The sequence below is a fragment of the Callorhinus ursinus genome, unplaced genomic scaffold, assembly GCF_003265705.2.
Source record: "Callorhinus ursinus isolate GAN/ISIS: 27379988/994484 unplaced genomic scaffold, GSC_fseal_2.0 scaffold4, whole genome shotgun sequence".
Classification (NCBI taxonomy): Eukaryota; Metazoa; Chordata; class Mammalia; order Carnivora; family Otariidae; genus Callorhinus; species Callorhinus ursinus.
The window spans coordinates 56,451,356-56,474,896 of NW_027397066.1; the positions used below are offsets into that span (position 1 = coordinate 56,451,356).

At 36.5% G+C, this 23,541-nt stretch overlaps 1 protein-coding gene across 2 annotated transcripts in view; it reads left to right on the plus strand.

Annotated features, from left to right (window-relative positions):
* The window catches only part of MOB1B (MOB kinase activator 1B), a 61,338-nt gene extending 41,835 nt beyond the window's left edge, over positions 1-19,503 (plus strand). For both annotated transcript variants that reach the window (XM_025887549.2, XM_073891769.1), the window contains exons 3-6: positions 2,310-2,403; positions 7,996-8,129; positions 10,683-10,846; positions 13,725-19,503. In XM_025887549.2, coding sequence (XP_025743334.1) covers positions 2,310-2,403; positions 7,996-8,129; positions 10,683-10,846; positions 13,725-13,802 — 470 coding nt within the window. In that variant the 3' untranslated portion in view covers positions 13,803-19,503. The remainder of the gene's footprint in view (positions 1-2,309; positions 2,404-7,995; positions 8,130-10,682; positions 10,847-13,724) is intronic.
* The last annotated feature ends 4,038 nt before the right edge of the window (positions 19,504-23,541 follow it).

A 23,541-nucleotide genomic window follows, 5' to 3' on the forward strand; every position in this document is an offset into this window, starting at 1 on the left:
CCATTTTGAGTTTCTTTAGTGTTTGGTGTAAGAAAGTGGTACAGTTTCATTTTTTTACATGTAGCTGAACAGTTTTCCCATTGCATTACTCTTTTCCTGCTTTGTCAAAGATTAATTGACCATTGACCATTCTGGGTTTATGTCTGGGTTTTCTGTTCTATTCCCTTGATCTATGTGTCTCTTTTGGTGCCAGTACTATACTGTTTTGATTACTACAGCTTTGTAATACACCTTCAAATCTGGAATTGTGATACCTCCAGCTTTGCTTTCCTTTTTCAAGATTGCTTTGGCTATTCAGGATCTTTTGTGGTTCCATACAAATTTTAGGATTGTTTGTTCTAGTTGTGTGGAAAATGCTGTTGATGTTTTGATAGAGATTACATTAAATCTGTAAATTGATTTGGGTAGTATAGACATTTTAACATTTGCTCTTCCAATCCATGTCCTTCCAAGACATTCCTATTTCTTTGTGTCATCTTTAATTTCTTTCATCAGTGTTTTATAGTTTTCAGAGTATAGGTCTTTCACCTCTTTGGTTAGATTTACTAGGTATCTTACTTTTATGGGTGGATTTATACATGGGATTGTTTTCTTTCTTTTTTTTTTTAAGAGAGGTCGTGTGAGGGGGGATGAGGCAGAGGGAGAAGACGAGAGAGAATCTTTTTTTTTTAAGATTTTATTTATTTATTTGAGAGAGAGAGAGTGTGTGAGAGAGAGAGCATGAGTGGTAGGGAGGGGCAGTGGGAAAGGGAGAAGCAGGCTCCAGCGCACTGACCAGGGAGCCCAACCATGGGGCTTGATCCCAGGACCCCGAGATCATGACTTGAGCCTAAGGCGGACGCTTAACCGACTGAGCCACCCAGGCATCGCAAGGACGAGAGAGAATCTTAAGTAGGCTCCACACCCAGGGTGGAGCCCAGCGTGGGGCTTGATCTCACGTTAAGGTCAGACGCTTAACTGACTGAGCCACCCAGGCACCCAAGTGGGATGGTTATCTTAATTTCTCTTGGAAGAAAGCATATTCATTCAGTCAATATGAATGAATGTTGAAAAACCAGAATATTAGGATTGTTATTACTACACCAAGATTATTATTACCAATAGATAAATTTAACAAGATTGTTACTGGAGTCAATATCAAAATTAGAAATAGCATCAAAAATATAAAAAACCCTAGGAATAAATCCAGTGAAACATAGAAAACTGTGTTATTAGTCCTTTTTGTGCTCTTCTTAAGAAATTTATTTGTGGAGATAGGTTGGGGAATGGGTGAAATAAATGAAGAGGATAAAGAGTACACTTAATGTGATGAGCACTGAATAATGTATAGAATTGTTGAATCACTATATTGTACACCTGAAACTAATACACTTCTGTGCTAACCTGTGTCTGGTCTCCATTCTGTTCCATTAGTTTATTAAGACCACACAGTTTTCTTCGTTGTGCTTCATAAATTTTGATGTTCATCTTGTTCAAGAATATGTTGGATATTCTTAGTTCTTTGCATTTTCAGATACATTGTAGCTTTTTTGATAGCTGTGGAATGGCATCCCACTATCATTTAAATTTGCAGTTCCATGATTGCCAATCTCTTGTGCTTTTTGGCAATTTGGAAGCTTCCTTTTGTTAAGTGCTGGTTCAAAACTGTCTCACATTTTTCTACTATGTTGTCTTTTTCTTTTTAATCCATAGGAGTTCTTTTTTTTTTTTTAAGATTTTATTTATTTATTTGAGAGAGAGAATGAGATAGAGAGCATGAGAGGGTCAGAGGGAGAAGCAGACTCCCTGCTGAGCAGGGAGCCCGACATGGGACTCGATCCCGGGACTCCAGGATCATGACCTGAGCCGAAGGCATAGGAGTTCTTCATATATTCTGAACACAATATGTTTTTCTTCTTTGAGAGAGAGTGCAAGTGGGTGTGGGGAGGTGGTGGGAGTGGTGGGAGAGGCTGAGGGAGAGGGAAAGAGAGAATCTTAAGCTGGAGCCAGATGAGCCCGACATGGGGCTGGATCCCAGGACCCTGAGATCATGACCTGGGCTAAAATCAGGAGTTGGATGCACCCCCAAATTTTTGTTGGCTCTGTGTGTTGCAAAGAATTTCTCCCACTCTGTGGTTGTTTTTTTTTCACCCACCTAAGGATGAACTTAATAAACAGAAGCCCCTAATTTCAGAGTAGCCACGTGTTGTGATTTCTGTGTATGCTTTTTGCCTCTTCTTTGTAGAGGAAAGAACACTGATAAATCTAGGATTCTCCTTGAGTAAAATTAAAATTTAATTTTTTACTGAAAACTGATACTTGCTTTGCAGCTGTGGATTTCTTCAATCAGATTAATATGCTTTATGGAACAATCACAGATTTCTGTACAGAGGAAAGTTGTCCAGTGATGTCAGCTGGCCCAAAGTAAGACATGGTTTATGATCAATTCTCATTTTTACTTAAAAGGTCTTAGATAAGAAGAAAGTTTCTGACCATATAGTTTCTCTATTTAGCATCTCCTTCAGTGGTTCACTAATGATATATTAAGTCCAGATTTTTTAGCCTGAGCTTTATGGCTCTCCCTGTATAATCCTCCTTCCTCCTTTCCTCTCTTTGTTTATGAATCTCCTCTTGTCTATCCAAACTAAATTACTGGAAACACCTTACTATTCCCTCCATTACTTATACTCTGAAAACTTGCTCATTCCATTCTTTTTTTTTTTTTTTAAGATTTTATTTATTTATTTTACAGAGAGAGACTCAGCGAGAGAGGGAACACAAGCAGGGGGAGTGGGGAGGGAGAAGCAGGCTTCCCGCGGAGCAGGGAGCCCGATGCAGGGAGCCCGATGCGGGGCTCAATCCCAGGACCCTGGGATCATGACCTGAGCCGAAGGCAGACGCTTAATGACCGAGCCACCCAGGCGCCCCTCATTCCATTATTCTTTTGGATATTTTTCTTCTCTTCCCATCTCCCTCCAATCATTATCTGGTAATAGTTCAAAAAATCTTACCCATCTGCAAGGTCCACATCAAATGCTTCTTTCTTTATGAACCTTTTGATTTTTTTCAGACTAGATCTGATCTATTTAACTTTTTTGTCTTTGTGATTACATTTCTTTGTTATATTATACTTACACTCTTTATACATGTCTTATTTAACCCATTAGATTCCTTCTTTGTTTAAATCCCTTTTGGTGCAAGAACAGTGCCTGCCACCTAGTTAGCACTTGGTAAATGTTTGCTTAGATCAATAAATTTTTGAAACAATTTTATTATTACTATGGCTGATAATGACTGCTACCATTTATTAATGCTACCTAAAATGTTAGGCCTTTCATACATTTTATCTTTCACTTCATACAGCAACCCTATGAGGTAAGAAAAGAAATTGAGTCTGAGAAAGGTTAGGTAACATGTCCAAGGTCCTATTATCTAGAAGCAGGCTGAACCAGAATTGAAATCTAAGTCACTTCGATTCTAGTGCCTCTATTCTTACTTTCTACATTGTATTATTATATTATTACAAGAAATATTAATTGATACAAGACATAAAGAGAGAGGTTTTAATTTTTAGTGTGACTTTTTATAAAGTGTATCCTACACTCCCATCATATATAAGGTGTAAATATCAAAACAAAACAACACTGCCCAAACTTAAAGTGTTTAGGAGTATTATCATTATAAGTTGTGACCTTAGATTGCTAATCACTTACTGTAGACTATTTTGGGTGACTTTTAAAGAGTCAGATTACTAACTACCCAAGAGATGCAGTGTTATTAGTTCATAGTCGTACTTTATTTTTTGACCAAATTCACATATTGAGCAAAGTGTTACCTAGTTGGAGTTGTCTACCTTATCCTTCAAATTAATTCCAAGTGAGTTTAGATGTTTCTTGGAATCCAGTCCTTTTAAAGAGGACTGACAGTTTGTTCAAAAGAATATGATTTGAGTATTTCTTAAGGTAATTTTTTTTGAAAAGAACTTATTTTCAGACTATTTCAAACTTTGAAGCTTCCAATAATTTTAAGTGTACAGAAAAGTTGCCAAAAGAGCATAAGGAATTCCCATATTTCTTTCACAACAGATTCCCCAGTTATTAACATTTTACTGCATTTGCTTCATCACTACTCTGTGTATATACTCATTAACATTAATTTTTTCTGAACCTTTTGAGCAAGTTGTAGACATTAATGCCTCTTTTCTCTTCATACTCAGCTGTGTATTTTCCAAAAACAAGGGCACTCTTCTACATAGTCAGCATACAGACCCTCCAGATCACTTCTTCCAGTCCGTGGACACCATTCACATTTCATGACTGCTTCAGCAATATCTCAGTTTCCCCTTTCTGGTCTAGGATCCAGGGTCCTATCTAGGAATATGTATTGCATTGATTTGACTTATCTCTTCAGGTACCTACAATTTAGAATAATTTCTCGGTCTTTTTCTGGTATTGCCCTTTTTATGGAAAAGAGTTAACATAGCAGGCCTGACTTTATCTCTTGAAAGGCCTATTTACAAGGTTGATCCATGGATAGCAACTGGGAAGTTGGATTTCTTTTTCTTTTCTTTTTTTTTTTTTTTAAAGTTTTCTTTATTTATTTGACAGTGAGCAAGAGAAAGAGCACAAGCAGCAGGAGTGGGAGAGGGAGAAGCAGGCTCCCCTATGAGCAGGGAGCCTATGCGGGGCTCTATCCCAGGACCCTGGGATCATGACCCTAGCCAAAGGCAGACGCTTAACAACTGAGCCACCCAGGTGCCTTGGGAACTCGGATTTCAAAAGGGTTTCCACCTCCCTAACTTAAGATGAGACTGGCTCACTATGCCTAAACTCTTTGTACAAACAGTATGGCTAATGCTTTCCTTCTGGGAATCTAGAATTTTAATGTGTGCCACCCAGAGGGTGCCTACTTGGCCATCCCCCAATAAATAAAACATTTTTTATTGGACACTGAGTCTCCAATGAGCTTACCTGGTAGACAGTATTTAACATGTGTTATCATAACTGAGTCTTAGGGGAATTTAAGTGGGCCCTCTGACTCCACTGGGAAAAGACCCTTGGAAACTTGTGCATGGTTTCCTCTGGACTTTGCCCCATTTGTTTTTTCTTTTTTGCTGATTTTGGTTTGTGTTCTTTCACTGTAATAAATAATAACTGTGAGTACAACTGTGTGCTGAGTTCTGTAAGTCCTCTTAGCAAATCATCAAACCTGGGGGTGGTCTTGGGGACGCCTGACACAGGCTATCTGACGTTTCCTTATGACCACATTCAGGCTATGCGTTCTTGGGTGGACACCATAGAAATGATCATTTTTTTCTCGGTGGATCATATCAGGGGGCACACAGTGTCAACCATCCCATCACTGGTGATGTTAACCCTGATTACTTTATCATCTTAGTGTCTGCAAGGTTTCTTTACCTCAAATTTGTCATTTCTCCCCTTGAAATTGACTAGTCTTTTACTGTGAGGTTTTCTGATATTATACCAATATCCTGTGAACTAGGGAGAATTACTGCCACTTAGAATACTGCTGTGATCACTTTCTCCACAGAAACCTTCTCTAAAAAGCTGGCTAGAAAGAATGTATGTATTTCTTTGAAAGTAACAGGCACAGGATCTCTATAAAGATACTATAAAAACAAAAATGATCTTCCTTTTCTTTTTCCTTCCATTCATCCATCCTTCCAACTACCTTTCTTCTTTTTATTCTTTCCTTCCTTCTCCTTCCTTCCCTTCTTCCTTCCCCTCCTTCTGCCTTTGCTTCCATTTACTTCCCTCCCTTCCTTTTTATTTTGAGAGTCTTTTTTTTTTTAAGATTTTATTTATTTATTTGAGAGAGAGAGAATGAGAGAGAGAGAGCACACATGAGAGGAGGGAGGGTCAGAGGGAGAAGCCGACTCCCTGCTGAGCAGGGAGCCCGATGCGGGACTCGATCCTGGAACTCCAGGATCATGACCTGAGCCGAAGGCAGTCGCTTAACCAACTGAGCCACCCAGGCGCCCCATATTTTGAGAGTCTTAAGTTTTGTCCGTTGTTAGTGCTGAGGAGATGCAGTTGTCCTCATGTCCATCTTTAGCAGAAGATGCTTGGGATTGTACCAAGGAGAGGCATTTATTAGTAGCTTAGTACTGGCCCCTTGCAAAGTGTTATTGAGTGATACCTCAGAGGATTTTGTCAGTTATTATTTATTATTATTATTAACCAAGAAATGATGAATATTTTACAGTTTGCAGTTGATAAGTTCATACCATGATGACAAATAAGTTTCAAAGAGAATGATCTGCCAAAAGTGGAATAAAAAAATCAGTGTGGGCAAAATAAAGTTACAGGATGAAGTCATCTTCAGTATAAACATGACAAAAGAAGAAGAATGGATCAGAAAATCATAGTTATAAGCTGTAGAGGTATAAGCAGTATATCAAAAAGCTTTGGGACATTGAGAATTAGTAGGCTTAAAAAAAGCTTCAGAATATTGAAAATGATTTCTAGGTCAACTGTGTCTGCTTTTGATTTTTGCATTTAAAAATAGACCTGATCACTAACAAAATGAAAAATATGATTGGGAGGAAAGGCAAAATGTTAAGGTTTCTTAACATGTGGGAGAAAACATGGATGAGTCCCTGTCTTTAAGTGAAGAGTAATGATGCTAAAAGTTCTACCATTTGTGGTCTCTGTCTCCTAAGAGGATCAAATAAGAACAGGCTTGAGTCCCCCTCAGAACTTTAGTTTCAGATTAGAAAGAATCTCTTGACAGTGAAAGTGATTAAGCAGTGGAATAGAATACCAAATGTTGGGGAATCTCTTCTTGGAGAGTAGACTTGACAGTCATCCCTGTTGCCCAGGGTTGGCAGTAAGGTATGCTGTTAGAATGTTTCTTCATGTGTATCATGTTGAAGTTTATTTTTCAGGTGTAAGTAGTTATGATTAAATGGAAAGCTTCCTTATTTAACCTATCTCAAGATCATTTAAAGTACTCTGTAGTATTTTTCCATTATATTTCACCTTCTTTGGTAGACTCACTGACCTATCATTTTGTCAGTTCAAACTGGAACAAGGTTAGAATAACAAAATTGATTCAAAGAGAGAAGCTAAATGGTAGAAGTAATCTTCTGGAAACTAAAATACAAAATTGATAATTCAGTTTAGAGATTTTATGCTTTGGAGTTTCAGCTGTGTGCATATTCCCTATCTTAAAAATCAGGCTGTGGTTATGTGTGTGTGTGTGTGTGTGTGTGTGTGTGTGTGTGTGTGTGTGTAACTCTATTATCATTCTTGCCAAACTGTTTTTACCTACTCATTTACAAGCCTATTTCCTCTACTAGTCTGTTTTCCTTGACGGTATGGAAAGTTAGTGTCCCTTGGTCAAGAACAGTATTTCTCACATGGTAGGTGTACATTAAATGTTGATTATACCAAAGGATAGTGTTCTGTTAATACCCAGGTCCTATAGGCATCTTTATTTGGGTTGCCATGTTTCTTTAAAGGCATATTTAGCTCCTCAACCAAATGTACTCAGATATTGACTCATTTTCTTTGTGCACGTTACTTTGGAGCTTCCATGTCATTATCTATCCTTAACCCAAAATTTAAAGTCCCAAGTTAAAAGAATTGTATAAGGAGAATTGCATAAGGAGAAATGTTTTTCAAAGAAGAAAAACAACCATAAAGATTAAAGGTGGTTATCAGAGAAATGGAGAAGTGGAAAGCTAGCTAGGTTTTCTACTATGGCAGTGTATGATTCTAAAATATAAATGCTGTATATAAAGAAAAGCTTACAAAAGATGAGTTTGATGGGACCTGCTTAGTTTGGATCATGATAAATGCAAAATAGTCTAGTAACAGTTTAAAGGCTCTAAATTTAAATGCTAAATGCAAAATATCTTTATTTAGAGGAGCAGATTGTTTAAAACATGTCCTGTGTACATTCATAATATACATGCATATATAATATAAAAATACACACATTTTGTATAGGTATATACTGATATTCTATGTGCCTGTTATCTTTCCAATACAGATATGAGTATCATTGGGCAGATGGAACAAACATAAAGAAGCCTATTAAGTGCTCTGCGCCAAAGTATATTGATTACCTGATGACTTGGGTTCAGGACCAGTTGGATGATGAGACATTATTTCCATCAAAAATTGGTATAATTGTTTTGTATAATCAGAATCCATTACGATTTATCTAATTTTTTTTAAAGATTTTATTTATTTATTTGACAGGGAGAGACACAGCAAGAGAGAGAGCACAAGCATGGGGAGTGGGAGAGGGAGAAGCAGGCTTCCCGCTGAGCAGGGAGCCCGATGCAGGGCTAGATCCCAGGACCCTGGGGTCATGACCTGAGCCAAAGGCAGATGATTAGTGACTGAGCCACCCAGGCGCCCCTATGATTTATCTAATTTAATGTGTTTCTAGAGCTTATTGGCTCTCTGTTCCAGGAACTATACTAAACTACCATACCTATCAAAATATTTCTAATCTTATACATTTAAAAGTGTTTTCTCTTTTTCACACTGAGTTTATCATGAACATTAAGTGAAAGCTCCCTGTAATTTTAAACAACGAGAAGATTAGTGTATCTTCAAAAGTAACAAAATTTAGCCTGTGTTATAGAAAAAAGGGACTGGATACTGGGTAGGCAGGGAGTATCATCTGCCACAGTCATATCCATTTCTTGTTTAGGGAAGGAGTTTGTATGACTTATCTCCAGGTTTATGGTGTATTTGTGGCAGAGAGGGAGTTTGAATTTATGACTACAGTGTGAATCTTACAGACTGCGAAATCAAGCTAGGTGAGAAGAAAACAAGATTTGCGGGGTTAGCCTGTTACCTACTGAGTGACTTTTGCTTTTTTTATATTTGCTTTTAAGAAAATTATATTTTCTTTCAAGTGGAAATTGTTCACATCTAGATAATTCATATAATTTTACCCTCTCAAACTTCTTACAACTTGTGTTTTCTGAAAAAAATAAGAATTAGTTCTTCTATCAACAGACAACTTTTTGACTATATTGTATGCTTTTAGAGTTTGGAGGAATGGTGTGGAGGAGACCGCAATGGAAATAGTTGCTGTTATTATGGATTGTTTTAAACACATTTATTGAATGTTTTAACTACTTTGGAGCCTTTGTAATAAAAAGATCTGGTTTTCAGGACTGCATTACTTATATCTATCATAATCGTTTTGGTTAAGTGCTAGCACCTTTTATCTCCTGTAATACATTTTATATATATATTATATATATTTTTTATATAACCTTTTATTATGACTGGATTTCACATATATTTTATATTTTATAACCTTTTATTTTGACTGAATTTCAGGCTTTTAGAAAATTTGCAAGAATTATGCAAAGAATTCCTGTGTATCCTTCTTCCAGATTTTTTTTCTTCTTCCAGATTTTTTAGTGGCTAACGTTTTACCACATTTGTCTTCTCTCTCCTCCCCCCAACTTCATGTTTTCTTTTTCCTGAACTGCTTGAGAGTAAGTTGTATGTATGATGCCCCTTTATCCAAATGTGCTTCAGTGTATATTTTCTTAGAAAATCACAGTATAACTATCAAAATCAGGAATTTAACAATGATATAATACTGTTGTTTAATTTACAGATTTTCTTCAGATTTTTCAAATGTTCCCAGTAATATCCTTTATAGTAAAAGAAAATCTTTGATTTCTGTTTTCATTCACTTGTCATGTTTCTGTAGCTTTTTTAGTATGGAATATGTATACTTCATTCTTTTTTGGTTCTTTATGACATTGATCTTTTCGAAGAGTATAAGCATACTAATTTATATAGTGTCCCTTCATTTTGGTTTGTCTTATGTTTCTTTGTGATCTATTTATATATAAATAGATCACTATATATATATATATATATACACACACACAATATACTATATACATAAATATGTAATATTTAAATATGTATGCATATATATATATATTTTTAAGACTTTTTTTTTAAAGTAATCTCTGCACCCAGCATGGGGCTTGAACTTAAAACCCCAGCCCTCTACTGACTGAGCCAGCCAGGTGCCCCGTGACCTATAATATTTTAAAATGAGCAGTAGGCAGTGTGATAAGGCAATGTGATAACACTGAATCCAAATCTGGGTCATTTAGCCAGTTTGACAAAGGACATGGAATTTTGTATTTTTTCTAGTCTTGTATTTGTTTAATTCTGTAAAAGTGCTCTTACTCACAAAACAGCCTCATTGAGAGGGACTTCAGCTAATTTCAGAATAAATGTAGACCTGGGAGTGTTATGAAATAATTTGCATAGAGAAAACATAAAAATGTATTGCAGGCATTGTAAGCAACACTGAGCATGGTTAGTATTGTTTGTGTTCAGCAAATATTTATATTGAGACTTGATGTTAAGAAATCTGAGAATATGAGTATGAGTTTTAGCTTCATTACCATCTTAGGCATAAATTTATTTCATTTTAGTAAAGTGGTAGGTAAAAAGGCTTAAGGGGCTTGCTAATGTCTAGTTCTAATTCCATGGAAGTTTTAAAGTTTATTTTCATTCATGATATGTTGAGAACTTCCAGAAAGTACAGTGGGTATTATTAGTAATTCACAAATACTTCCTTTCAGCTTTGTCTTGTTAATTTATGTTGCCGTTTGTTGACAAACTCCTACTGCCTTGTTCTTGTCTCTTGTTAATAGAGGGCGTTGTTTATCTATTTATTAGGTGTCCCATTCCCGAAGAATTTCATGTCTGTGGCAAAAACTATACTCAAACGCCTCTTTAGGGTTTATGCTCACATTTATCACCAGCATTTTGACCCTGTGATCCAACTTCAGGAGGAAGCGCATCTCAATACATCTTTCAAGCACTTTATTTTTTTTGTCCAGGTAAGTTGAATTAGGAGGCCTTTTTTGCTCAGTAAAACCAGTTATCTGCAGAGTTCCAAGGTGAATCCTCCATCCATACTTTTAGGATAAAATTTGCCTTCTCTGTCTAGTCTTTATCCTCTTTTATACTTACCATGATGATAAGGCCTTTTGTTTCTGAATTCCATTCATCTCCATATTGGTTGCATGCAAGTCTAAAATGGATCTTTGAGGTCTTGCTTTGAATTTGCTTCATTTAGCAGGCCATATGGAGGGACTGAGTTAGGAACCTGGCTAGTTTGGCAGGCCTGTAGATGAACTTGGTACCTTTAGCACATTAGCATTCCTCCTAATCGTCTTAACCCTTAATTCCTGTCTACCCTAGATTTTTTTTTTTTTTTAAGCATATTCTGGCCTGGAAATGGACTTTGTATATAATACCTTTTTTTCTTCCTTTTAAAAACCATATTCTGAATAATTTTTAAGTTAGGTACTACTCATTATATCCAGAGAGGAAAAAAAAGGTCCCAAGGAATGTTGCTATTCCAGAGGTCCATTAGTGTTTTTTCTGACTCTGGTTGACCTCCTCTTCCTTCTCCCTTTAGTTCTCAGAGGTGTAGACTAAGAGAAGTTGGATATTTTCATCCTGCTATAATATTTAGACCACTAATAGGCAGGAGTGAAAAAGAGGTGGAAATAGTTAAGCTGACCAGCTTTTTTTTGTTGTTGTTGGAGGTTGAGGGGGTAGATGATAGGCAGAGGTCCAAATCTTGAATCTGTGTAATTTTTTTATATCTGTGGGCATATACTTACAAATGCCCTCCCCTTACCCCATCTCCACTAAAGAAAAATGTGTCTATTTTCCCTCTATACCTACCTCTCATACTGAACACACACATTTTGTGTCTTAATTTCACCTATATAAACACATTTTAGGAGATCCTAACTTGCCAAAACTGTTGCTCCGAGCAGTTACTTCACCATGGTATCCCACCTACAGACACCCACAGAAACAAAGAAAATGTTATTTCAAAGTTTACTTCTGTGATTTGGTTTAGGCAGAACATGATTGCCAATGTTCAGGTTTTAGTGATTTAGGATTGGGTTAGTTTTATCTTACTGTATGATTTTTACTTTTTTTTTTAAGATTTTATTTATTTATTTGAGAAAGAGATAGAGCATGAGCAGGGGGAGAGGCAGAGGGAGAGGGGAGGCAGACTCCCTACTGAGTGCGGATCCTGTCTCATCTTGGGGCTCGATCCCAGGACCCCGAGAGCATGACCTGAGCTGAAGTCAGACTCCCAACCAGCTGAGCCACCCATGCATCCCTGTATGATCTTCTCTTAAGGTACAACGTTATCTCTCAACTCCTAGCAAATAGTAGGGGATTGATAAATACAGCATTTACCACATCTGAGCCGTTTTATATCTTAAGACACTGTGACCTTCTTAAAGGTGGGTCCATTAATTATACAATCACCCCTTGACTGAGCAAGAGGGGCCTCTGCCCTGGGCCTCACTATTTAGACAACCCTATTCTGGCACTTCTCTAGCTGTACTCCCTACAGTGTAAGGGACCCACAGGGCAAAGAGTTGTACCTCCCAGATCCCACTGGTTTGTGCTTAGGTACCTGACACTTCAGAATTTCCTTTCCACATCGTCCCAGTTGTATTTCCAGCGTCTGCATGGATCTTATCCTTGGGTCCATTCTTTCAAGGGAAGGTCATATCTCTGATATATGTACCTCTAGATCTAGGCTAGGGGGTAGTCAGATGGCAGCAGTTTGTGAGGGTGTCTGGCCATGGCCTATATAAACCAGCCAGGTGTCACACTCCTGCAAGTGAGGCCCCTTGAAGTGCAGGGTGGAGCTGGGGGTTTGGAAGATCAGGGAAATTTGCTGAGGGTCAGGGACAGGCTCTCCTCATGTTACTACTTCCCAGTGTAGAATACTGAGGAATTTTGAGAATTCTAAATTTGATTCTGTTTTCGTGCTCACTATGAAGGCACATTTGTCAAGGTGGGGAAATAGAACATGTTTTATTTAACAGTGTATTAGCTTAATGTAAAATTTAATAGTAATAGTCATATATATATCCATTTGTGTTCTTAGTCCAGATCCCACAAATCTTAGGGGTAGGCTTGCTCTTAATGCCCCTAATGCTTCTCCCCAGTATTTACTATAGTGGTTGGCATATGATCATGTTAATAAATGACCGAAAATGAGAGCTCAGAATGCCCCACTATGGCAGAAGATCAGAAGTATAGACAGTCGATATTTATTAGCCTTACAATTTTATAGTTTTGGGGAAATCTATTCAGAACTGAACTTCAGAATGACAGGGGTGGAATTTTAAAGAAGCAAAAATTAAATCCAGGCTTCCTAATTTGTTTCTTATAGGACTTTACACGTTACTCACCTTATTCTCATACCCCATTTCATGATAGTTTGCAGGTGTTAACTCTTTCACTCTTCTTATAATGCTGAAATTTGCCTGAGATGCTAGATTTTTTGGTCCCCATTTGGCTGACTATATATAAATGATACTCAGGTTATTCCCTTTTAACAAGAAGCAGCACTCCCACTTACTGTTATGCCAGGGATTACATGAAGTGGTTAACACACAGTATCACATTTAGTCCCCACAGTAATTTTATGAGGTAGGGGGATTTACTCTAATATTATAATAGACATGTACAACATAATATCCAAAGTGCTTAAGTGATTTGTCTAAGGAAGACAGAGCTAGGGAAGAGAAAAACATTGTATTGAAAAAAAGATTAGACTTTTATTTACTTTGAAAGCTAATTTCCAACAAATGTTAATAGAAATCTGCTTTGGAATGAGATGTAAGTAAATAATACGTCTTTACTATTTTTTCCTGTCTTTATCATGCATAGGAATTCAACCTTATTGATAGAAGAGAACTTGCACCACTCCAAGAACTGATTGAAAAACTCACCTCAAAGGACAGATAAAAGGATGAAGAGCTGTGCAAGTTGTTCCTCAAATGAAGTGTGTGGAGTGTATATGGATTTTGTTGTGTTTTATTTTTATCTTGATCGTTTTTGTCCTAGGTTTGGGGTGCCTGTTTGGGTTAGTTTTTCTTTATTCTGAATAAATGAAACCATATTCTATTGCTAGAGGAAGCCAAGAACCATTCTCTATATATTTGATAGGGGTAAATTTTGTCTTAGTGGCATACAGTTTTTTTTTTTTTGGTTTGATTACTTGCAAAATTTTTGATAATACTGTGTGTTGAAAGAAAATGCTTACTTGATTGGACTGCTGATGAATGGGGGTTCTGTGTTGTTGTGGCCGATTTTTGAAGTCCCCAAAAGACTTACGTTTTTAAGTGCCTTTGGCAGGCTTACTTCTGAGGTGCAGAGCACAGACATAGAACTGAACAGGGCTTGAAATATTAGGAATACTACCCAGGGCACTTACTGATGCATGTTTTAAAATATCTATGATAAAAGCCATAGTTTACCTAAATTGGTGATCTCTAGCTTTTACTACATTGAAGAAATATAATTTGTAAACGTGTGCATGTAGAACATAAAAAATTAGTATTATTTTTGATATTGGTGGTAATTCTGTTCAACAAATGCTTAAAGTTCTACAAGCAGGTCTTTTTCCATCTCTTGATATCTGTGATACTGAAACTTGAGGATGTTGACGTGTAATACCTGTTGCATTTTAGCTTCTTTCTACATGTTAACTGCACTGTGGGTGTGAAAATCAGGTTATATATAGGTTTGCCAACTTCAGAGGTGATGCTGAACTGTGAGGTTTCTTAGCAATTGCCAAATGAGCCATAAGTCTACAGAATTCCCTTCTACTTTGAAGAGGAGGGGATGGATAGGAGTGTGTGTTTGGTTGGGAGGGTTAATTTGTATGGGGAGCTATAGATGGGATTAAGTATGGTGACTCAAGTTCAAAAAGTCTTGTCTTAAAATCCTTGAATAGAGTGGCATGAAGATTTTAATTTCTTGTAAACAAAGTCTTAGAGACTTCCTTTTAGGAATCAACTTCCATGAGAAGTTAAAAATAAATTATTAATTTTAGGGTAGACATTAAACATGGAATTTAAGGACTATTTGGGGAAATTGATCATGCTCCAGCATTCCCATTCAGTGAATGGAGCTGGTGTGTTTGCCTGTCATTTTAAAATGATACAGTACCTTCTTTGCTTATGATAGGCCCAATTTGAAGCATTCTGACTTCTAATTTTTCCACTGTGAAAGGAAATCTTTTTCTTTTCAGTGATACCAGACAATGAAAGTGCTAATTCAGTAGTATTAACTTTTGCATTTTATTTGTCATGACTGTCTAGTGAATTATTCCCATGAGTAAAAAGTTCAGAAACTTAGTTTTTAAAATAACGTTAGCATTTTTTACTTCAGTTTTATTCTCAAGAAATATCTTTTTCAGACTTCCAGTTTTAATTTTGTCATTTCTAGTAAATGTCTTTCCTTCAGTTACCTATATATAACTCTTCCTTCAGTTTGAAATACACACCTTTTTCCTTGTAGAGTAGAAATCTTGTTCTGAAATTATATAGACTAAAAATGGTCACTAGGAAAGAATCTTATGAAATCAGTTTGTTTTGCCATAACAAGGAGAGCAGTGATACAATTTAATTCCATTGCAATTATCACTAGGAACTGCCTTTTTCTCCATTTCATTTCTAACAATCATTCTCCAAGTACCAATAGTAGAAGTAACAGGAGAGCCTGGCAGAGGCAAATATATTGGACACGTATTGGTAATGTGTATGAGAACAAGCTGATTTCCTTAAAACAAATCTTTTATTATCCAAATAGGTAATATCAGCCACTATGGTTGATTCAAAAATAAAATTTGGTGTCCAATAATTTTGAGTCCTATTTATTTATGAAAATGAAGCACGTGGTTTTTCAAGTAGTCTTCCATACTGAATTTGACTTTATATCAACCCAGTAACAAAGGGGTTGCAATAGCCAAGTGTAGAGAATAGTGAAAAATTGTTCTTGCTCTTTTTAAGCCTTACACAGTAGTACACTGTAAAAGCGGAAAAAATGTTTCTATAAATTAATGTTTAGTAGTAGGCCCTACTTCCCTACTGTATGTAGATAGGAGTTTGTTGTCACTGTGTCAGAATCTCAGGTGCCTGCTTCTGAGTATTCCTTTCAACAGAGGTATTATTAGGAAGTAAGGAGATGTGTAAGTGTATATATGGTAACAAAGTAGAGAAGTTCTCCCAGGGAGAGGCCTGGAACTGTACATGGTGTTACATGGCTATAGGTAAGGAAACACTCACCAGAGCATGTGAGAAATAACTGATTTATCAAAACATTGATTAGTTCCCATGAGCATTAGTAAGATGCCCTTTATAGAATAAGGATCAAATCTTGGTTTTACAGCAGAGTTTGCTTATAATTGTGTATTAGATTCTTTCCAGATCTCTTAATTTATAAATAAGCAAGATAATGATTTTCCCCCTTGCTCTTTATACAGAGACATAAAGCAAAAGTTGGTTTTCTCGTCCACTAATAAAAGCATAAAATATAAAATAGTAAGTTAACATAGTATTATTGTCACAATGCTTTGGTTAAATTTGAAATGAAGCAAGTTTTAGGAATGATTTTAAATGATGGAGTAATGGTGGTGGAGAGAAATTAATAATAGAGTGAAAATCTTGTACTAAGCAGTAGATGGTGCTACTGGATTTCATTTGCTGACTTGATTATTTTGTTTCCCATAAAAATCATGGCATTAGACTGCATTAAAACAGTAGCACGTGTTAGTTTAGCTGGAAGAGGCTTTGGTGGTCAGTTTACTTTGAATTGAAAGATTTTAGATTGCTCTTTCTCCGTTCGTCATTTGTAAATTCTAAAGGGTCAGCATAAAATGTATTAGGTGGGAGAAGACAGGTTTAGTGTATAATATATCTCAGACTGAGTTACTGCCTGGCTTATCAGGAAAGATAAAACACTACAATCTCTTATCTTCAGGAAATACAGATGGTGTGGATATTTATATTTTACATGTAATCACCAAACTCCATTTTATGTATTAGCATTTTCCTTGCTTACGGGAAAATAGCAAAATGACATTTCTTTTATACCTTTATGTACACCCTCTCTGAGAGAGGTTTTGATAACCACTGAAATGGTAAAATATGTGAGATACAATTATTAAGTTGTAGGGCTTTCTTTTAAAGTAAGTATGTCATACCTTAAACATCCAAATGAGAGTTGATCTTCAGAGTGGTTCCTGGGGGAGCACTGCTCTTACCAGCTATGTTTTGAAGCTGTAATGTTTTTGGAACATTTTTAGAGATGCCTTGAGAATTGGTTTATGACTATGCAAGAAAATTTATTTCATCATTTTAGTTGCACTGAAAAATTTTGGCAGCTTAATATGACCTATCTCAGCCACCAAACCAACTCTACTTTGCTGGTTTCTTAGAACTAAACCATTAGGGAAGTTCAAAAGACTGCCATAGGTTCTAAATTTGCAGGAGAGAACATTTTGAGCATTGGTAGCATCATTTAATAAAGGAATAGTTTCTTGATGTCACTACTTTGAAGTAGTATCATTTGGATGTATAGGTTTTATTTAATTTTTAAAAATTTAGTTTAATTACCTTACAGCTAAATATACTAATTAAAAAAATCAAAGTTTATCTCTTGTTTTCTACTTTTGTTTCTTTCCCTGATAACTTTTGAATTTTATCTCAACTACTGTAGGATAGTTTTGATTGAAGGGATAGTAAGAAAAAATGGATCCAATGTTTAAGATAGAAGTAGCTTAAGGTAACAACAGCCTTTACTTTTTAAACATATTTTCACTCAAATGAACAAAAGAATTTAAAGCCTGCAGATCATTGTACAAAGAAATTGGAATAAATTTTATATAATAATGATGCTGAATTTTAAGCCTGCATATCACAGATAAAATATTTAAAATTGTATAATCATTTCATACATTGTTTATAACTTTAAAATTTTGAATGTCTTTTTAAAAGTTGTGGGACCAGAAGTATATTTGTAATTTGAAAATGTGACTGCATACCAAGGGGAAAACTGATTTTGAAACTTAATCTGAAATTCTAAAGAACAGACCTAATTTTTAGAAACGCTATTCTGCATCTGTACTTTAAGAACAACTCCTAAAATAACAAATAGTAGAGTTTTGTCATAATGTTAAGATTCACCCATAGGAATTACTGTTTTTTAGTATCAGTGTAATGGTGTATGAGATTAATATTTAGAGGTAAAGATATGTCAAGATTTAATGGAAAAGTTTAAGATACAGCAATTCTGACTGTAAACAATTTGAATTTTTAAGATGTTTCTAATGAGTTAATCATAGAGAATAATTTATTTTAAAGGTATAATACTGTGTTCCACGTCTTCCATTTATAGCTGAACTGGTACTTAAATTTTGACAAAAGAGAGAAAATACAGATTAAAATACTGAATAATCTCAGTTTTGCAAGTATGATGCAAGTTCTTTTTCTGCATGTAATGCTGTGCAATAGAAAATTTTAGATTACAATTCTCAAAGATACTGAAATCACTGGCCTTTTTTCATTCTATGTTTGTCATCTCCTTTTCCTTAAGTTACTTCTTACGCTATTGACTTACCACCTCCCAACCTCCCCATCGCACTAAGAAAACAAAGTAGGTTGATTGTGTGGGTCCTCCTTGTTAGTGATTCTGAGGTACTTTCTATCAATACATTGACAGAAGTGTTGGAAGGTGCAACATATATAAGCATTTTTGGTTTGTTTGGTTGACAGCTTCATTTAAATTGTGTCACTAAACCCAAGATTATTAGTGATTTAAAATTTCTGTTAATATTTAATTTTTCTTCTGTGTATTAAATTCTTATGTTGGTGTTTTGCACATGTTTTCATTTTTATTTTGTTCTGAAATACTTGTGCAGGTTGTAAAATAGATTAGTGCATTTTCATGTTAAGAACATGTTTCTCCTTAAATTGTTCTGCAGAGATAACTATTTTTAGGGGAAATAGTTTTTTACAGCCACTAGATTGTATTTGTTATTTTTGTACATGCATAACTAAGGTGGTAAGGGCCCTAATCCTGTGGGGAACACTTAACTTTTGTTCTATTTGAAATTTTCCTATACATTATTACTTAAAATTATCAAAGAACTGTCATGAAATCTAGTTGAGAGATAATACAATAAACATGACAAGACTTAAAAGTTGGATAGAGATCATTTCTGAGGACAAAAGCTGAATACTGCCAGTGCCATATAATGGAAGCATAGTGGCAGCATTCACACAGTGTAAATAATGCAGAGAATGCAAAAGACAGGGATCCTGCTCTCGTGGAGATACACCATTTTTCTCTATTTTAAGTAGCTGGATGGGGAAAAATGGTCTAAAATATGAAATGCAACATGAACACTATATTGAAAACTGTGCCAAGATTACTCAAATTCTAGTCATTACTGATCAAAGTTTAACTGCTTCATCATTTCATTTTAAAAGGGGATACTGAATGTCAGAAAATCTGTCATACGTTTAATTGAGAGATGTAAATAATGTATACAGACTTGTATGTGATGGGATGGGAAATATTTAAATTCTAGGTTTTTTTTTTTTAAAGGAAGAAACTGAATGTTTATTTAAAAAATTAATAAATAGTTATGTTTGGCCATGAATACTGACTGCATTACTGATTATTTTGGCTGTAGATGTTCTCACATTAAACACATTCCTAGGGAAATACTGAAAGTATGGAATATGTTGGACATTTAAAATTTGAACGTGGAGCCCAGCATGGGGCTCCATCCCACAACCCATGAGATCATGACCTGAGCTGAAACAAAGAGCCAGATACTTAACCGACTGAGCCACCCAGGTGTCCCTGTTAGGCATTATTTTTAATAAGGTTCACAACCACCCCAGAGGTTAGTATCTCATTGTCTTACATACTAGAAAACTGAAGCTCAGGAATTGTATAAATCCCTGATTAGGACTAGGATTTAAAAACCCATATAGGCTTGACCTTGAAGCCAATGCTTTTGTTTGTTTTCTTTAAACATTCTACTGCCGTGAGAACAGTTAGCAAAATAATTATTTGTTGGTCTTTCTATCAAGCTTTTATCTAATATTTTGGTTTCATTATAGGGCATTAAAGAATATTAATAAGCAGTATTGGAGGATCTTCATTTTGCCCTGATACCTAAATTCCAAAAGGAACTGTGTATTTTAGAGTATTCTCAGAGTGTCATTATTTAGAGATATTTATGTTTAGAGGCATTTGTGTTTGGACAATCAGGTCCACACTCGCCCAGCGTCACTAATTGGTATTGTAGAAAAGATTAGGAGTAGAAATACTAGTCCATGCTGATTTGATTTGTGCCTGCATACTTTAAATAAAAACACCTTATTATTTTGCACATACAGTATCTACAAAGCATCCGTGTATAAAGAAATACATACCCATGTAAAAATTAACTATATTTTGGTAATTAGGTTCATTTGCCTCTATTGTACTAAATTTAAATAATTAATTCTTCATTATATAATATTACTTGGATTGATGAATTTTGGTATCAAGTTCTAAATATTCCTTTAAGCAACCATGTTTAATGTTATACTCCTGTTTTGAACAGCTTAATGAGTACAATGTCACATTTTCTTGATGACCTAAGTTTACAAGCATGCAGTGTAATATAGGTTCCTTTGATAAGGAGCTATATAGGACTGATGGCTCCCTGCTATGCCCTTCTAGCTTATTTTGCTATTGCACTTCAGATTTGCTGGAAGCACCTGACTCCCCACTCTTGCTTTTATGATGCCTTCTGCATTCATGTGTTTCTAGGCAATAATGAAGGTTGCAAGGAGTATATTATAACCAAGCTTATTAAGCCAATAAATATCATTTTACAGAAGGTGTTTGGTTTGTGTGTACAAATGCATGGGCTGTAACCACTACTTATCAGTGTTCAGGGACTCTTTTTTTTTTTTTTTTTTTTTGCCTTTGTTCTCATTTTCTGAGTTGGTTTAGAGTTTTCTTAACAAACCTCTATGTCAAGATCCTGTCCTTAGTTATACCAGCATTCCCACAGAAAAGGAATTCCCAGATTGAAGTAGTTGTAAAATTTCTGACAAGAAACGGTGAAGATGGTAGCATGCTCCTGACTGGCTGGGTGTTCTGATACCGTCTTTTATCTGCAATTCCAAAATCTGAAAAGCTTGGAAAACAAAGTATTTTCCTGAATTTAGTGCAAACTTAACCTGTTCTGAAGTTAATAGTTTTTATCCCACCTAATGTGAAATCTGTGTTTCACTGCAAATTATCTGTGTATTTAACACCTCTGCAGGAGGGTAAGGGATGGTTATATGTACTACATGATAGTAAATTTCTTTTCTAAAATCCAAGAATTTTTGCATTCTGAAACATCTGGCTGCAAAAGCGTTTCAGATAAGGGGTTGTGGATAAAAATCAAGGAATTTTTTTTCAAGATTTTATTTTATTATTTTTATTTTTTTTAAAGATTTTACTTATTTATTTGACAGAGAAGGAGAGAGAGAGCACACAAGCAGAGGCAGAGGGAGAAGGAGACTCCCCACTGAGCAGGGAGCCTGATGCGGGACTCGATCCCAGGACCCTGGGATCATGACCCGAGCCGAAGGCAGATGCTTAACGACTGAGCCACCCAGGCGCCCCAAGATTTTATTTTAGAGAGAGAGTGCGAGCAGAAGGAGGAACAGAGGAGGAAAGAATCTCAAGCAGACTCTGGGCCAAGCCCGGAGCCCAACACAGGGCTTGATCTTACGACCCTGAGATCAGGGCCCTGAGATCACGACCTGAGCTGAAACCAAGAGTCACTTAACTGACTGAGCCACCAAGGCGCCCCAGAAATCAAGGAGATTTTAAAAGTGCTTTTCTCTTATCTCTAACTTGTATTATCCAAAGGTTATTTAGGAAAATGGTAAATTATGCTGAACCTGATGCCAGGAAAGCTGGATTTCCCTCATTCCCCCATCGACTTCGTATTTTTAAGGAACACTTTCAAGCTTTGAGGAACTCAAGTTCTCACAGCCAGAATCTGGCAGAGCTGGAATTTGAAACCAGTTTTTTAATTTTCCACTGCTTAAACCTCTCAATCTCGGCATTATACTACTTTTCTTTTGTGGCAACCACACGGGTATTCCTGTTCCTCAAACCTACACATCTTTATCAGTTCCATATGGAATTTCTTCCTTTTCTTCTACTTTCCTCCTGTTTGAAGGTCTCATTCACCCTGCCTTACTCCTCTCTCTCTACTGCCAATATCTTTACCATTTCATGGGTTTTCTAAGCTTGGGTGTGGAATATCAACACCCCGTGGCTTCCCTGGCTTCCTTGCCATCCCTGATGACAAGCGTTCAGGCTTTTTCATTTCAAGGATCCTGCTACTAATCACTAGGGGGATAAACAAAAGTAATAAAATAATTACAGGGATGTTAACAAAATGATTTTTGCTGTTTTTTTCTAGAATTCCCCATGAATTCACATTTTGATTTCTGCCTTCTGTTTCTCAGAATGGATTCACCATTTACACCCCTTCTGACTCTACCATTAAGATGCATTTCAGGTCTGATGGTAATTGCAAGGTAAAAAAAGAGTAACACGGCCTTTGGTTTCTGTAGACCATTTGAACTCAGGAACTTCTAGACTGGGTAGTGTGTTTACTAGATCTTTGCCAAGATTAAAAATGATTCTGGGTGGGTTTTTTTTTTTTTTAAGATTTTATTTATTTGACAGAGACAGAAGAGAGGGAACACAAGCAGGGGGAGTGGGAGAGGGAGAAGCAGGCCCCCCGCGGAGCAGGGAGCCCGAATGCAGGGGCTTGATCCCAGGACCTGGGGCAATGACCCGAGCCTAAGGCAGCCGCCCCACGACTGAGCTACCCAGGTGCCCCAAATTCTGGGTGTTTCTACACTGCATCTATCCCCAGCTAGATGAGTCTTCTAGCAAAGTTCATGGCACAGAGGTGTGCATTCAAAAATTCAGCATTTGTTAACTATTTGCCAGGTGTAGGGCATGCAAAATTAAGCTATCTATATTCAAGCTGAACAGAAACCCACCCAGTGTGGTAACTTCTGCATAGCATTGTAGGGGCAGAAAATTTTTCCCTTCTTCCCTTCTAAGTTCTTTGCCTGGTCTAATAGTTACATTGACACAAGACAGGTCAACAGGAGGAAACCAAGTTTGTGTGTGTGTGTGTGTGTGTATATATGAGCTCCATAAACATAGGACATTCAAAGGAATGACCAAAGTAGGTCATTGTATCTTTTAGACAATAAATTAGCCAGAATTGACAAGACAAAGGGGTTTGGGTTTGGGGTAATAAACTGGGTTTGTTAATAGGCCTTCTCGGCCCTAAATTCCCCATCTGGCCATAAGGAGGCCTTCTACCCTTCTGGTACAGGGAGGATACCTTTCACATAGATTCATCTCCTTTTAGTGGGGACAAAGGACGGGCAGAGTGGGCTTGCACTATTTCTAAAGTACCTTTACTTAGAAATAATCTGTATGCCGTAGTGGCATATTTTGGAGTGGCATATTCTTTCAACATAAATGGGACTCAAATGGAGACGGGTTTGAGAGATCAGGAAAAGCTTGCTGTGGAGTGGCGTCTGACTGCGTAAATTCCTATCAGATCCACTCACTGCCTTTGGGACTCTGAACAAGTGGTCTCTCAGTG